General features: G+C 42.3%; 1 protein-coding gene and 1 long non-coding RNA gene across 4 annotated transcripts in view; one reads left to right on the top strand and one right to left on the bottom strand.

The window, feature by feature from the left end:
- Positions 1 to 7,666: 7,666 nt before the first annotated feature.
- The window catches only part of ABCB11 (ATP binding cassette subfamily B member 11), a 110,744-nt gene continuing 100,994 nt past the window's right edge, over positions 7,667 to 17,416 (bottom strand). For 2 of the 3 annotated variants that reach the window (XM_008258414.5, XM_089327898.1), the window contains 4 exons: positions 16,546 to 16,743; positions 12,636 to 12,842; positions 9,931 to 10,077; positions 7,667 to 9,101 (listed from right to left, as the gene is read on the bottom strand). In XM_008258414.5, the coding sequence (XP_008256636.3) occupies positions 8,901 to 9,101; positions 9,931 to 10,077; positions 12,636 to 12,842; positions 16,546 to 16,743 (753 nt within the window). In that variant the 3' untranslated portion in view covers positions 7,667 to 8,900. 3 annotated transcript variants of the gene reach the window in all.
- On the top strand, positions 12,674 to 14,985 carry LOC138848985 (uncharacterized). The gene is made up of 2 exons (XR_011387274.2): positions 12,674 to 12,915; positions 14,428 to 14,985. It is a non-coding gene; the product is annotated as an uncharacterized LOC138848985 (long non-coding RNA).

Below are 17,416 nucleotides of genomic sequence, written 5' to 3'. Positions count from 1 at the left end.
TGATTTGGCAAATGAAATGTCAATGTTGCCATCTGAGCTTCCGATCATGTTATTGTCTTATTCTCTTAGTTCTGGAATGTTGATGTCCTGCCCACCCAAGCCCACCAAGAGGGTCTACCACAGGCCACTTGCAGTTCCTAAAGGGTCTCAGAATGCAGGAGACAGATGCCCACAAATACAGACAGATACAAAAGACTTCATGGAGCTTAGCAGTTTACGGCTGCTGAAATTTGCCTCTGGAATGCAGCCTGACCCTGGAGTCATCAGACCTACCTCCTAGTCCGGCTCTCCACCGTGACTCTGCAGGGCCATTTGATGTCAGTGACCTCTGTGTATGGGCTTTGAACTGAAAGGCTTAGTCGGAGCAGAGAATGGAAAGTTCACTCCAGCTAGAACATCCTGCAAGTCTGAAGGTCTCAGTAAACCAAATTTAATATGTTCTCACTTTCCACCCAATTGCTCTCTTTTGTTTGCTCTTTGTGAATTACTGCTTTGTGTCAGACTTCCAGAGGTATTACTTGCTTATTTTTCTATAAAGAGGAGCAAAAGTTGAGAAGGAAGACCCTGGAAAATGTGTTCTCTAGATATTGCTTTAATTTTCCTTATGTGCAATGAGTAAGACTATAAATTCTAAAAAGTACTCCATGTTGAAATGTGCTACTTTTCAAAACAATTTTGGATCTATAGAAAACATTTCAGTACTCAAAGTATTAGCTTCTAATTAGAATTTGAATTTTATAGCTGTGAAAAGAGATACCTGAAGACATAATTAACTGGTGTTATGGGAAAACATTATTAGCATGAGAGTATCCATAGGCTTCCTGTTTACCTATCAAAATTACCAACTCCATTTCCTCTTCTTCAACATCCTAAAGAGGACGTTCTTGCTGAAAGAGACACTGAGCAGATACGGATGCTAACAGGCCCAGTGAGGAGGAGGAGGGGTTTTGCTGTGTGGCAGGCAGTGTTGGATGTGTCTAGCAGTGGTGCTGTGTACGGAAGTGACTACAACATTGAAATAACTAATTGTAGGTTAATTATGGGTCTCTCAATGACATAAAGACAATCTTTACTTTCTAATGCTTCATGGCTGTTGAAATGTGCTTCTTGAATGTGGCACACCTCTAACATCAAATTATATGATGCCAAGGTTTTTGAGGACGGCCACGATAAATGGAAAATCAGAGATGGAGTTCCAAAAAGCTTTTCAAGTCCACTCCGCTCCCCACAGGGCTTTTCTTTTTTTCTCTAACTCTACTACCCACCAACCTGACAAACATTTCCTAAGTGCTTTTAGGTGCTAGAGATGCAAGGCTGTGTTCAGTATGGGCTCTTCTTGGGGGAGATCCCATTGGTTCTTACCTCATCTGCTGAAGCTCTGGGTGGATTCCAGGGGGTACCTCTGGCCTGTATGCTAGGAAGAAAATTGACTTCTAGCTATAAATGATCTGGAGACGGTATTCTCTCTTTGCTAACCCATCCCATTTCAGAGTCATCCTCTTCTGAGCCACTTTCATTTCAATTCTGGTAACATACTGGGAATAGAATCCAGATGCTTCCCAGTCTCACCACAGTTTGTCTTATGAGAGGATCAGAAAGCAAAATCATAAACACCATAAAACACCAGGTTCCAAAGTAACAGTTTCCTTCATTCAAAATCAGGGGTGTTGAAGGAATGTACCTAGAAAATCACTAGCACGAGTTACAAGGACTGCCATTCTCTTTCCAGTGCAGTGATATTTGAAAAAAGACAGATGAATTACTTCCTTAAATAAGTATTTTTTGGGGACTACGTTGTGTTGTAGCTTCTGTCTGCAATGCTGGCATCCCATATGGTTGTCAGTTTGTGTCCTGGCTGCTCCACTTCTGATCCAAGTCCCTGCTAATGCGCCTGGCAAAGCAGCAAAATATGGCCCAAGTCCTTGGGCCCCTGCACCCACGTGGCAGACTCGGAAGAGGCTTCTGGTTCCTGCCTTCAGACTAGACCAGCTCCAGCCACTGCAGCTATTTGGAAAGTGAACCAGTGGATGGAATCTCTCTCTCTCTCTCTAAAATCTGGCTTTCAAATAAGTAAATCTTTTTTAAAAATATATTTTTGGAAGTCTCTAGATTGAAAAAGTCATTTTTGAAGGTCATTTGAGCACACGCCAGTACTTAAACATAGCACTATTTTGTTTGTATGTTTGTATTCATTTTTATGAATAAGAATCCAAGAGAATCTACTAAGACTGTGTTCATCCATAATTTTTTTAAAGATTTATTTATTTATTTGAAAGTCAGAGTTACACAGAGAGAGGAGAGGAAGAGGGAGAGGGAGAGGGAGAGGGAGAGGGAGAGGAGGAGGGGGAGGGGGGAGGGAGAGGGGGAGAGGGAGGAAGGGGGAGAGGGAGGAAGAGGGAGAGGGAGGGGGAGAGGGAGAGGGAGGGGGAGAGGGAGAGGGAGGGGGAGAGAGGGAGGTCTTCCATCTGCTGGTTCACTCCTCAATAGGCTGCAACAGCCAGAGCTGTGCCCATTCGAAGCCAGGAGCCAGGACCTTCTTCTGAGTCTCCCACGTGGGTGCAGGGGCCCAAGGACTTGGTCTATCTTTACTACTTTCCCAGGCCATAGCAGAGAGCTGGATTGGAAGTGGAACAGCCAGTTCTCGAACTGGCGCCCATATGAGATGCCAGAGCTTCAGGCCAGGGTGATAACCCGCTGTACCACAGCGCTGGCCTTGTGCTCATCCATAATTAACAATTACAAAAACAAAACAAAACACTGAAACCCTATTTCAATGGCTTATATAAGTGAGAGAAGTCTTTTTCTCTGTAATAAGAGGCTAGAAGTAGGTAGCCAAGGCTAAAGTGACAGCTGACAGATGTTCAGAATGAAGACCAGGCTATCTTCTCCCCTGCCAATCCAAGGTGTGGCTTTTGTGCAGATGATCACAGCATGGCTGTGATATCCAGGGAAAGAAGCAAGGGAGAAAGTAGGCAGGTGTTCTTCTACTAAACTTTATTCAGGAAGACATGGTCTACATGGAGCCAGGTGCCTATATTTCAGGAGCCAGACAGGCTCCTCTAGCTGCAAGGGAGTCTGGGTAGGAAAATACTTTACTTTCTAGGTGCTGAACAGAAAAAAAGAAAAGGATATTGGATTGGGTGTCAAGCAAACCAACTAACAAAACCTACTAGAATGATTTCTCGTATATATAATGATGAATGCAACTTATAGCTGCATTTCTCTCCTTACTGTCTGCTAAATGATTTCACAACATACTGCATTTAAGGATTGAAAGTGCTTCATAGGCATGTTTACATGCTTATTTAAAATTTCAAGCTTCAAGAAATTTTATTAAAACATTACTCATCTATTACTTTGTTTCTACACTTGATGTACTAGAAAGCTATACACTTATAACACAAAGCTTTCTTCTTTTGTCTTCCTTCATAAGAATTGCAGGTGTTTATTCTGTGTCACCTTGGGTGAATATTTTCCCTTTCTATAACCAGCCAGTCTGTTGTTCTCACATTTATGTTTCTGTGTGCGAGGGTAGGAGCAGTGCCTGTAGTATAGGAAGGAGTAAATTGCCAATTCATCAGCTGGTTGTGTATTATTCTCTCTTGCCATGTGGCACATTTTGTCCTGATTTATGGGGTTGAGTAGTTATACCCAGAGAGTGACATGCCACTCACATGTGCCCTGATTACTCATTATGAGCCTTAGGACACCATACAACTCACTAATGAGTACATTATAATGCTGGCCAGTGCTAATTAGATGATAATCATGTGCATTGCTTTATTTACAGTCTATCCATTTAAATTAATTGGGCATTTAATTGAACACAGTGGGAAAGAAATTGGAATTAGATTTAGATGCCCCTCGAAGTTATTTTCACCTGCCACCTCATATGCAGGTAAGATTATCTGCTTGATCTGGAACTTTAGAAAAACACAAATGAACATAATGCTCATAATGCTTATCTTATAATGGGACACATGCATATGCAAATTTATCTCAAAATGTGTTTGTAAATAGCAACCAAGTTTGCAAATTTTTACCTCTAGTAACATCCTTATGTGGTCTCACTACACAGAAATTCTGTGTGCACAAGTAATATTTAATAAATCAAATCCATGGTTGGAATTATAATGTGAGATCCTAAAGCAACCTGAGAATGTTCTGGTATTAGGGTGGAAAATTCACATTTAATTCTTCAATAAATGCTGCAAACTATACCTAATTGTGATCCTATAGAGTATCCTCACAAGATATCAAAATATTCAGGAATCATTATTAAACTATTTATTTAATTTTGATTTATTTATTTGAGAAAGAGAGAGAGTGCATTCCCATCTACTGGTCTACTTCCCAAATGTCTAGAATGGCCAGGACTGGCTCCAGCCAAAGCCAGGAGCCTGGAACTCAACCCTAGTGTTCCATATGGCTTATAGGAATCCAGTCACTTGAGCCATCACCACTGCCTCTCCAGGTCTGCATTAGGAGGAAACTGGAGTCAGGAGCTAAAACCAGGAATTGAAACAGGCACTCTGATACAAGATGTGGTCATACTAATCAGCAGCTTACCCTGTATTTTCCTGAGAAAAGATGCATAGTGGGTAAAATCTTGAGACTTTGCTGTAGACCTCTGTCATTCATTTTTTTTTTTTTAACAGAGTTAGCCAGTGAGAGAGAGAGAGAGAGAGAGAGAGAGAGAAAGGTCTTCCTTCTGTTGGTTCACTCCCCAAATGGCTGCCATAGCTGGAGCTACACTGATCTGAAGCCAGGAGCTAGGTGCTTCTTCCGGGTCTCCCAAGCGGGTGCAGGGGCCCAAGTCATCCTCCTTGGGCCATCCTCTACTGCCCTCCCCAGCCACAGCAGAGAGCTGGACTGGAAGAAGAGCAACCGGGACTAGAACCCAGTGCCCATATGGGATGCTGGCACTGCAGGTGGAGGATTAACCAAGTGAGCCACGGCGCTGGCCCCCAACTTCTGTCATTCTTGAGGCTACTTCATTGGTTATAGAACAATTTCTCCTCCAAACTTTGAAAGCAAATCTTTGTCTTCTGACATTAGTTTTACCACCAAGAGGTCCTACTCCCAAAGTTCTTTATTAAATGAACACATTCCCTCTCTCTCCTGCAAAATTTTAAGTTCTCCTTTTCCCCAGTTTTCTAAAATTCCAGAATAACGTGCCCAAGGAGGATCTTTGTTGTATTCAATACTCAGTGAACGTTTTCAGCTTCAAAATTCCTATCCTTCAATTATAGAAAATGATCTTGGATTACTTTTTAAATCATGTTTTTCCCTCAGTTTTCTCTGAACTCTCTGGAGCTGCTATTAACTAACAATTACACCACCTGGGTTGTACCACTACATTTTTTTCCTACTTCGATTTTTTTGTTTTACTTTCAGAGAAATTTTCTTGACTTGGTCTTCTAATCCTTCTATTTCTTTTTTTCTTCGGCAAGTTTTTAACTTGGTTATGCAGAGTTTGATCACAGAACGAACATATGGTGAGAACATTAAGGAATTACAGAAAGGCTCATGGTGTCAGAGAGAACAGGTGAAGTCAACACCCCAGGCATCTGAGAAACAGTCATAATGCGAGATTGCAGAGACCAAATCTTGTTAGTGGCAGAGGGTGCAGGATAAAAATGGAGACTTTGATGTCCCCTAGTGTTGCCAAATAAACATGCAGCTTCTTAATTTATAGTCATTTTTTGAAGTTGTAATCTCCTGTATCATTGAACCTCAAAAAGCAACTGTTTTTCCAAATCATTTCAAGCCCTGTTCAATCAATCCTTCCCCTCTCATCAATAATGGTTAGGTACCTTATTTGAAACGAAAATAACTCTTATTCATTCCTTTTTCATACCCCATAAATTTCACTCCAGGAAATAGGCAGTCTCCCAGCACAGAGCTCATTTTCTGCCTCTTTGAAATGCAAACCTAAACGAGTGGGTATTAGTCCTTTGTCTTCAACATTAGAGGGTGAGCATGCAAAGTTTCCAGGCAGCATCTTTCCTCTGCAACTGCCTTGTCACTGCCATTTTTTACAACTTAACTGGAATGCATTTCTCTACTCTGTGCCTCTCTAACTTGGCAACCATCAACAACTCCGGCATGACCTGTTAGTCTGCGAGATCATCTTTGCAGTAATCTACCAGGAAACACTGGGCAGGGGATATTTACAACACCTCTCCATATGACACAGCTCAGGCTTACTTTGTTGGCAGAATTTCATTTCTTGACCACAGGAAGAAAAAAATGGACATGCAGAGTAGGTTTGCAAGGAAGGTGGAGGAAGGCAAAGACATGGTGATGGCAGGAGACCTTGGTGGAATCGTGCAGCCTCGCTATTGAACTTTTCATTTTTTCTATCTAGAAGTCTTTTGTGTCTGTTTTTTGTATGTTTATTTTTATAGACTTTTGTTTTTATTGAAACAGATGGAAATATCTCCTCTGTGTCACTGAGTGTATTTATTACCACTCTGAGTATTTTCCTAATGTTTGCATTGTTTCTGCTACTAATAATTCCCTTTCTCCTGTATGTGCTATTGTTATCACTTTCGCTTTATATGCTGAAATATTTCCTGGGTGTCTGGTGAGCAATGGCAGACTCTGAGGAGCCTGGGAAAGCTATGAGTGGGTGCAGTGGGTGCATGCTGTCGGTGAGTGGGCCTCACAGCATGGCAGTCTTGCTGGGAAAGTTTCTCTGGAGGATTCCTAGCATTAAGGCCTTTGTTCTCTTAGATTGGCCACTATCTCTAGAAAACCACTCTTCAATCTTCTGTTGTGTAGAGGCAGAGGAGTCAGGTTGGTAGGCAGTCAGGGTGGTCCTGGTGGAAATTTAGGGTGCAAAATGCTTGCTTTTCCCAAAAGTTACCTTTAGCAAGGTCAAAAGTGCTTGCCCCATTTCGTAGGAATTTCCAATTTTACGCAAGGGAGTGGCGATTCAATCCTTCTTGTTCACAGTGTACTGTAAACACAAGTTACCTAGCCCTATGACAGATCAGGTCTTTTGGTGGGTTGTGTCTTTGCCTTATAACTGAATGTCAAGCTGATTGTCAAAGTCTTTTTCTTCCTCAAAATTGTGCTTCAAAACCACACTACTCCAGCCTCTTTGGGTTTTTCCTCTCTTGAGGCCCCCCTCCAGGCCACTCTGGCTGAGGTCTCCAACTTAAATAAATCTTGCTTTTAAATACATCTGGCTCTTCTCTTCGCCTGGTCCACTTGGAAATTCTTTACTTCCAACCTCCTGTCTGTCTCCTGTATGCCAGTTGCCCCTTCAACTGCAACTTGCAGTCCCTAGGGCAAGCCTGTCTGTGAGCTCCCGCAGACAGGAAGCACCTGCTGAGATTGGGAAGGGAAGACATCCTGCTGCAGGCGGGGTCGGGGAGTGGGGATTGGGGGGGGGGGGTAGAAAGGTGGAAGGGGTGGGGCTCTGTGCCTCTGTTTCTACACACCCTTTCAGCTCATTCTTCTATTTTCAACCCCCAACTGTCCCCCTTCTGGAAGCACCCACCATCTTTCATATCCTGAGCTTTTCTGGGGGATCTCTAGTACAAAACAGGATGTTCACAGGCTTCCCTGAAGAAACACATTTTTGTTCTCTCTTGTCTTCAAAATCCATTTCAGTTGTCCATTTCGTTTTCTGTTTCCCCAAATGTTGTTGGTATCATTTTTTTTAAAAGATTTATTTATTTATTTGAAAGGCAGAGTTACAGAAAGGCAGAGGCAGAGAGAGGGAGAGAGGTCTTCCATCCGCTGGTTCACTCCCGAAATGGCCACAATGGCTCGAGCTGGGCCAATCAGAAGCCAGGAGCCAGGAGCTTCTTCCAGGTCTCACATGCAGGTGCAGGGGCCCAAGGACTTGGGCCATCTTCTACTGCTTTCCTAGACCACAGCAGAGAGCTGGATCGGAAGTGGAGCAGCCGGGACTCGAGCCAGTGCCCATATGGGATGCCAGCACTGCCGGAGTGGCTTTACCCACTACGCCACAGCACCGGCCCCTGCTAGTATCATTTTGCTTTCTTTATTCGTGTGGATTTATGCCTTCTTCAATTCTTTTAATAGCATTTAGTGGTGTTTTCAGGGGGCAGGGGCAAACATGAGTGTGTTTCTACTATCTTCAACTGACTCTTTGTAGAACACCTTAGGAAGCTACAGCAAAGTAAAATGCACTGTTTTCATGAATAGGATTTAAAGGAAACAAAGAACAGACACCAAAATGTGTGGGGGTGGAGGGGAGTAATAGGTCTTGGTACTATTCCAGCAACACTGATAAATTCTATGGTGACTTCAACCACCACCATCACCACCACCACCCTGCACTGCACCCTGAATCTACTGCTAATCCCGGCCCCCAAAGTCTTCCTCAGCCAGAGAACATCTGGTGTATCAAAGTCTTCTTTTCCCTGTCCTTAGCCTTGGAAACGAGTGACTTGGCTTTCACATCCAAGAAAAGCTGTGTTAAAAACACAGCGGCTCTTTGTTCCTTTGCTCTTTTCAAGTTTGACACTGCTTATTATAGACCCGGCTCTGGCACACTGTATGTTCAAGAATGAAATGATAGCCGTTTGCCCTAGAGGAGTCCAAAGTCTCATCTACTCTGTGCCTTGTCATTCATCCCCACCAGTGACTGGAACTGGTTCCTGCATAGAGAAGCATTTGGTGATGGCTGAGCAGCTGCTTGACCTTGGATTTTCACACACACGGATCCCAGTTGCTTTCATTTTCAACATGGACATGTAAAGCTGAATTACCGCTGAAGGTCATTAGAAATTAGCTTGGATCCCAATGTACGACAATGTCTGTAATGGTGGAATGTCAACATTCCTCTCTAAAGAAAAAGAACCCCCCCACACTCCTGCCTGCAACCGGTGCACCATCTGTGCAGGACGCTCTGTGTCAGGTCAACTGATGGGGGATCCCGTGGTCACCAGCTTGTAGTAGGCTCCTTTCTGCACCATCAGTTCTTCATGCGTCCCCTTTTCAATCACCATCCCTTGTGACATGACGGCAATGATGTCTGAGTTCTGGATGGTAGACAAGCGATGGGCAATGACAATGCAAGTCCGACCCTCTCTAGCTTTGTCCAGAGCAACCTGCACCGTCTGCAAAGAGAAGATGGAAAGTTGTGCACAGTGGCCTGACTGACCCCCAGCCAGCACTGCACGAGGTTAGGGACACACCTTCTGGGTAACAACAGGATTAAGGTCAAATAAGAGGACAGAGGACTCAGCAGGTATTCACAAGGTGCAATGCGTCAATGGCTTAAATTGCAGGGCACAGGCTGAAAAATTTCCATGAAGCGAGAATGAATGAAACTATGAAGTCACTATATAACTTTATAATACTTGATGGTCTAGTTTACTATAATGCTACCAAGAAAAGAGTGTGGGGTAGCATAAGTGGTGATTCCTGATACTGTTTTTCATTGAGGTCATTTTAGTTTTCTCTGAAATGAAATCTTGATTTTAAGGAGTTAATAATAAATTTTGAATCTCATAGCTGTGTTTTCCCCAGTTGTATCTCCTTTCATGCAAACTTCACACCAGATACCACTTCCTTATTTGTGCTGTATGTGCCCTTCCTGCTCTGTCATATAACTTTAGAACTATAAAATACTTGTATGTGTTGCATAACGGATGTCCTAGATTATTTTACCTTGTTTAAGAAGCTAATTAGTTGACCTCAAAAAAAGAACTTAGCCTAAAGACTCTTAAAATAATTTTTAGTTTAAAGTTAAGGAAATTTGTTTTATTTGAAGCAATCTTATGTTAAATTGTCTTCTCTCAATTATTGCCCTTTGGTTCTACAAAGTAGTGCCAGCATAGACTGCTAATAAACTAGAAAATTAAAAACAGTGCCATTTTATAAGGACATACCTTGTAACAAAACACTCATTTGCAATGATACAAGACTTTGAAAATCAGTACATACCTTTTCACTTTCTGTGTCTAAGGCAGAAGTGGCTTCATCTAGTAGCAAGATTTTAGGGTCTCGTACAATGGCCCGGGCAATAGCAATGCGTTGCTTCTCTCCTCGAGAGAGTTGAGATCCCTGGGACCCAACGTTAGTTTCATATTTCTGGAAAAATTATGGTAAGTTTGAGAAGCAGAAAACAACTGTTGCTACTGTGCCATATGGAGCACACATCAGTGGTGCCTCTGTGAATTTAAATGGTTGTTTTTTAACTTCAGAATAGCGAATGAGTCATACAAAAGACATCAAATTCACTTAGGAATACATAAAAAATACGGCATTTTTGGCCTTTGTGCTGGGGAATGAAAGGGACTTTGACACCTATATCTTCCTTTATCTAAGTTTATATATTTTAACATTTGTTTATTTTCATTTTATTTAAAAGGGAGGGAGAGGGAGACAGACGGGGGTGGGGGGGGGGAGAGATCTCAAACCAATAGGTTCACTTTCCAAGTACCTGCAGTAGCTGGGCCTGGCCAGGCTGAAGCCAAGAGCCTGAAACTCCATTTGGGCCTCCCACATGGATGGCAGGGCCATCATCCACTGCTTTTCCAGGTGCCTTAGCATGAAGCTGGATCAGAAGTGGAGCAGCCAGTACTTTAACTTGCATTGCAATATAGAATGATGGCATCCCAAGCAGCAGCTTAACCCACTGTGCCATAGCATATGTCCGGAGAAGATCCCATTTTTAAGATCCTCCTTGACTCGCGACTCCCTGATACCTAGGCTCTTATCTGGAAAACCTTTCCATGATGAATTAATCCCAGGAATGCCTTTTAAGATATCTTCCAGTCCATTGTTTTTACTGGGGAAGCTTCCTTCTGGAACACAGCCTTGGGTTGAAATCACACTCTGCTACTTACTTGCTCAGTGATCTTAAGCACTCATCTAAATTTCTTTGAGCTCCAAATTCGGCTGAAAAAAAAATGCAGTACTAGTACCTCATTTACAAATTTGTTGTTGAGTTTTAGATGAAATTAGGAAGGAAAATGTCTAGCCAAATGCCTGGGCAGGTTACCTAAAAATAGGCCACATGTATGGAAAATCTACTATGTATCTGGTCTTATACTATTCTAGCTGGATTGTTATTTGACATTCAAAGAAGCTATATTCTCCCTGTTTTCCAGATTATAAAGTTAGGTTCCAAGTTGCAAGAAAAATGCACGAAGACAAACAATAAGCAGTGAAGGTTCCATCTACATCCAGGGGTGTCTGGCTTCTGAGTCCTTGCCCTTGACCACTACTCTTTCTTGCCATCCACAGCAAGGTCTGTTTCCATCCTCTGCCTCCCTTGTCTCCGGACGCATGCTCAAGGAAGCCAGTTGAGATCCATGACAACCTCCTTTTCCTTGTAGAGACGAAGCTCTCAGTGAAGAGCCTCATGTGCAAGTCTGTTTAGGAGAGAAGCACTGAGCCAACTCAAGCCAGTGTCTTACACAAAATGTGTAGGGTGCTCAATAAAGGCTTATGGAATAAGTTAATCTTCTGGGGGACACACAAGATTTGTTTTTCAATTCAGGATGAGGCAAATAGTTATTTCTTTTTTTTTAAATTAAAAAAAAAATTTTTTTGCAGGCAGAGTGGATAGTGAGAGAGAGAGACAGAGAGAAAGGTCTTCCCTTTTTGCCGTTGGTTCACCCTCCAATGGCCGCCACGGCCAGTGCACTGCGCTGATCCGATGGCAGGAGCCAGGTTCTTCTCCTGGTCTCCCATGGGGTGCAGGGCCCAAGCACTTGGGCCATCCTCCACTGCACTCCTGGGCCACAGCAGAGAGCTGGCCTGGAAGAGGGGCAACCAGGACTAGAACCTGGTATGCCGGTGCCGCAGGCGGAGGATTAGCCTATTGAGCCATGGCGCTGGCCAAATAAATTATTCCTATGTGCTTGCTGGTTAGGTTACCCAGGTTAGAACCAGGCCAAGAGCCCAAGACTTAAGGAGACTTTGCAAAAAGAGCAAACGAAAATGTCACTACATAATCACTTACAAAGGAAAGCTCTGAGTAATATTCATAAAAGGATGTGAGGGGATGTTTGGGTGCTACAATTTGATTCCTTGTCTTAATTTTCCTTGTGAGTGACCACCAAGAGAAACACTCTGTAGATGGAAAAATGCAGTTGATACATGCTACATTTGGACCCGGCTCCAAGAGACACCCAGGCAGTTGCAACTTACTCCACCATATACAGCCTGCTCTGCCAAATAGAGAAATAATGGTGCCGTCAGTGGAATAGCGGCAGCTTTCCTGGGGTGGCCAATAAGTGCATTTTTTCATTTTAATGGTTTGTTTTTTGTTTTTGCATTTTGCAGCCGGAACAATCTCAGCACGGATCAGTAATTGTCTCACAGTTGCCTGGTTAGTAAGTGGCAGAGCTGACATTCAAACCTGTGTCTGCTTCGAATCTCAGAGCTTTGCCACTGGGCTAAGCTACAACAAATTCTATACCGTCCATTGGGATGGATAACATAATACTTTCTGAAACCAAAGAGTCTGTTGTTGATGAAGGACATTTACTTTGCTGAAAAGACTAAGATAATCCCAGATCACTGGGAAATAAATTGTGTTGCCTCTGAACTTGTCCCTGAGTCCAAAGCTTCCTCCATTTTGGCCATTCTACCTCTCCCCATGCCTGCCCCACACGGGGAACGACGAGTTTGGCACTCACCTCCGGGAGCGACATGACGAAGTCATGCAGCTGCGCCTGCTTTGCAGCTGCTATGATTCTTTCCATGGGGATTTCTTGGGTGTTGTCCCCGTACTTAATATTGTCCTTTATGCTGCAGGCAAACAACACCGGCTCCTGGGAGACAATTCCAATGTTTGAGCGGAGGAACTGGATGTTCACTTTCCTGCTGTCATGCCCATCTATCATCTGCCAATAGAGGTGACAACAGCGGGTGTTCAACCTTGGCATTCCAGCGGTGAGGAAAATTCATATTCTAGAGGTAAGTGCTATGCAGGACACTTCTCTGCTTAAGAAACAACAATCCGAGGACTCTGGGAAACATTATGTTGCCTTTGATGTCCAGAGGTGGTGCCTGTCAGGAGTTGTGTTGAAGCTAACATGGATCAAACTATAGTTTGGCTTGTTTGTTACCTAAATTCTAGCTCTACAAGTGGTACAGATGAGGAAGATATTCAGGACAGTATGCAGTTAAGAAAAAAAATTTCTCCTTATACTTTAGTGTAGCACATTCTCTACGAGTATGAAGAATTACTCAATTCTGAGGCTTCATGAATTATGGAAAGGAGTTTCTGAAGCAAAGTTATAGGATGAAATAAGGGTCAAATCTATCTTCTTGATTTTACTGACAACAGTCTTTGAATAACTGAGATAAGAGGCCCAGTCTACGGCCATACCACCCTGAACGCGCCCGATCTCATCTGAGATAAGAGGCCCAAGTAAGGAAGCAATACAATCACTTAGTCAATCAACAAACATACATTGAATCACCTGCCACAAAGGCACCATGCTAAACAGTCTGTGTCTGCTATATATATAAAAAACATAACCTCTGTATCTTGGAACTCACAGTCTAGTTAGGTAGTCAAGCGGAGGTATTCAAATGTCTACATTTGATCTGGCTCACTTAGAACAGTAAAGGTACAGTATGTCTAACAAATGGTTTTACAGAATTTGGCCTTCAGATTTCAGACAACGATTATGATAGGAAGTGTGATTATGGTATATTTTAGACAAATTCTCAGCAAAGGAAAAAATGAATATTATTAGAAAAAACATAAGGCATTCCTCAGCAACTATTAGTGCTTACTCATCTTGTTCTACTTATTTCCTACAGGACTGGAGTCTGTAAGGCACAACTGAATACATAATTGAATACTAGAGCTGCTTAGTAATTGTTGTATATGTGCTGTACAGTAAGTTCCTAGAAGACAGAAAACATGTTTTATGCCCTTTAGAATCTCTCATAGAGAGTACTGGGCAAATTATAGGTATCCAGTTAAGTGTTGAAAATTGAATATTTGCATTAGGTATCTTCCTTAAGAGCAAAGGAGATTTTTTTAAAGATTTACTTTTTATTTATTTGAAAGGTGGAGTTACAGAGAGAAGGGGAGAGACAGAATGAGAGATAGATCTTCCATCTGTTGGTTCATTCATCAGATGGCCATAATGGCTGGGACTGAGCCAGGTTGAAGCCAGGAGCCTGGCTTCTGGGTCTCATCCATGAGTGGCAGGGGCCCAAGCACTTGGACCATCTTATGCTGTTTTCCCAGGCTCACTAGCAGGGAGCTGGATTGGAAGTGGAGCAGCAGGGACTTGAACCAGGGCTCATATAGGATGCCAATGTCCCAGGTGGAGGCTTAAACTGCTATACCAAAATGCCAGCCCCAAGAAAAGGAAAATTTTCAAAATTGATTAAAAATAATAGGTTTTTCTACTTAAGAATATTTCCAGTAATTTTTTATAATGACATAACAATGTACATTGTGCCTAGGAAATGGAAGAAATCATCCTGACTTCTTCATGGGCCTTGCTTCCTGAGACTGCCACAACCACTGAGCAGCGGAGAAACAGGCTTTGTACGCACGTCAGTGTTGCAGAGGTCAGACGGGAAGGATCCAGGTCCCTACGTCCCACACTGAGTGATCGGATAGCACTGACTTTGAAAATCTGAACCTTCTCACTTACAGTAACATTTCCTGTGTAATGGGTTTCCCAGGTTCATCTATCACCACATGCTTTCAAACAAATTAAAATCTTTACAGCTGAAGTTATTCACAGAAGTGACTATTTAGGTTACAAGCAATCAACTTTTCCTTCTTACATTCAGAACGCCCTAGATTTTGCCAAAATCTATCACTTATTTCCTTTCTCTTCTATATGCAAGAGAAACTTGAGTTGCCTTTTTCAAGCTTCTGTCAGCATTTCTCTTCATAATGTTACCAATCTTCATTGCAATGAAGATGATATTATCCAGGGAAATCAGAAAGTACTTTAAAAACATTGTAAACAAATGGTCAAGAATGGAACAAAATAAAATGTTTTCAATCCATATCTGAACCATCTCTCTTTTTTCCTTTTTTATTTGTGTGTGTGTGTGTGTTGTTCTTTCTTTTTTCCTTCTTGTTTTGAAACATCTCTTAGAAAACTACTTGTGAGCATGCGCCAAAAAAAGAAGGGTGAAAACTGGAAAATGAAGATTAGGAAATACTGAATCTAATCCAAGAAAACACTGGAAGGAACTCACAGGATGATAATTAATTTTTCAACAAGCAGAGATAGCAGTTAGTCCAGGCTGTGACAGAAAGGAGGGCAAGAAATAGGTCTGTCAGCACAGATGGCAGGATGGAGGGATTGGAAGAACATGGGATTACTATAAAGGAAGAGAATGGAAAAAAAAAGAGCATTTTAGAAAAATACTCAAGATAGAAAATGTAATGATAATGTACCTCTTTATTTGAGTGTGAAATGAACAATATTTACATAATCATTTTAAAAGCTGTAAAAATTGATCTTCAACTTTTAGAATCAACCTAGAGTGAAAGCAGGAAAGAGAATCCCTGTTATGAATGGAATGTAGGCATTTGTATTGTTGATTACATGAAAGTATAGTAAGGACTTGAGAAGTAAAAAAAGAGAGTAAGAGGTGAAAACAAAGGAAGGATTGCTAGCATTCTCATCTTAAAAAGTGGGAGTTCATGAGCTATTATCTGTAAGTGGTGGAAAAGCAACACAAGTATACTAAATGTAAAACAGACTGTGAAAATGCTGTTACCATATTGGGAGGAAGTGAGGAGAAGGGGAATGGCGAGGGTAAGCAAGATCACCTGTTAAGAATACGTCAACAGGATCTACATATGTTAAACTGTGAAATAGCACCATATCAGTTAGAAACATAGACGTGATCACTGGAGATCTAAAAGCATCAAGTGGTTAACAACAGTTGCCTTGGACCAGAGAACTAGGAGGTGTAGGGTAGAAAGACAGAGCAGGATATTGCTTTTTATTAAAAGCCTTTACTTTACCTTTTAATCTTCTGCACATATAACTTCAAAGGAAAGGAAAGAACAAAGAGAAATGAAGAAAATGCTGTGAAAAGTAGGCGATTCACCCACTTTTCAAATACGCTTGCCAAAGTTTTATCATACATGGCTATCAATCAAATCCCTTGTATTATTTTAGACTTCAGTTTCTTGAACCAGAATTGTCTCAGCTTTTTTCATGCTCAGTCCCCTTTCTTGCTCATTTATTATTGTGTCCTTTATCACCCCCGCTTTTTCCATTCCTGGTCATTAGTTTCCTGATTAGTCTGCACTTTCTGCTCCATTTACGAGTAAGTGAACGCTTCTGTTAAATACACTCATCTCCAGCTTTGCAGCGTGCCCGGTTTTCTGTGCCTAACTGGTCAGCAGGCCATCTGGAACTGGGAAGAAAACAATGTTAGAAATTGTGAGGTGGCATCAGGTCAACCAGCAAATGGCTGGAACCTGGAGAATATCCACAGAGGTAAGTGTGCAGGACAAGCACTTTCGAGAGAGTCTGGCAAGACTCAACCTGGAAGACAGCAATTCTGCCCACAGACAACATCCCCTAAAGCATCTGCACTGCTTACCACTTTGCCATGGTCAGGGTCATAGAAACGTTCCAACAGCTGAATGCTGGTGCTTTTGCCACATCCGCTGCTGCCAACAAACGCCAGCGTCTGCCCGGGACTCACTGACACTGAGAGACCATTGAGGACTTGTATATCAGGCCGAGAAGGATATGTAAATTTGCAGTCAACAAAGTCAATCTTCCCCTGGAAGTTGTCCTGTGGATGGGAGGGTTGGAATTAAATCCTCATACATTCCTACTAGAGTCTAGAATACTGAAAGTATACCTAAATCTGAGTTTTTAATCCCTAAGAGCCTTCAAAACCAAGCTGCCAAAGTCAAAGTATAGAGCTAGGGCGGTGCTGTTGCACAGTGGGCTAAAGCCTCAGCCGCAGCGCCGGCATCCCATATGGGCACCAGTTCGAGTCCTGGCTGCTCTACCTCTGATCCAGCTTCCTGCTGATGTGCCTGGGAAAGCAGTAGAGAATGGCTAAAGTTCTTGGGCCCCTGCACTCATGCGGGAGACCTGGAGGAGGCTCCTGGCTCCTGGCTTCGGATCAGCTCAGCTACAGCCACTGCAGCCATTTGGGGAGTGAACCACCAGATGGAAGATCTCTCTTTCTCTTTCTCTGACTCTACCTCTCTCTGTGACTCTGTCTTTCAAATAAATAAAATAAATCTTTAAAACATTTTTGTAAAGGATAGAGCTAGCAATTTAATGAAATGACATTCTTTTTTTGAAAAAAAATTGTTTAAGGTATATAAATTTCATGCATATCATATATACAGATTTAGGAACATAGTGATCTGTCCCACCTACACTCCAAGACTTCTTCTTCCTCCCTCTCCTGTTCCCATTCATAGTTTTACAAAGATCTATTTTCAGTTTAT

The sequence above is a fragment of the Oryctolagus cuniculus genome, chromosome 3 (assembly GCF_051225735.1).
Source record: "Oryctolagus cuniculus isolate XC-2025 breed Fujian yellow rabbit chromosome 3, ASM5122573v1, whole genome shotgun sequence".
Taxonomy (NCBI): domain Eukaryota; kingdom Metazoa; phylum Chordata; class Mammalia; order Lagomorpha; family Leporidae; genus Oryctolagus; species Oryctolagus cuniculus.
This window is presented reverse-complemented; position numbering and strand designations above follow the sequence as displayed.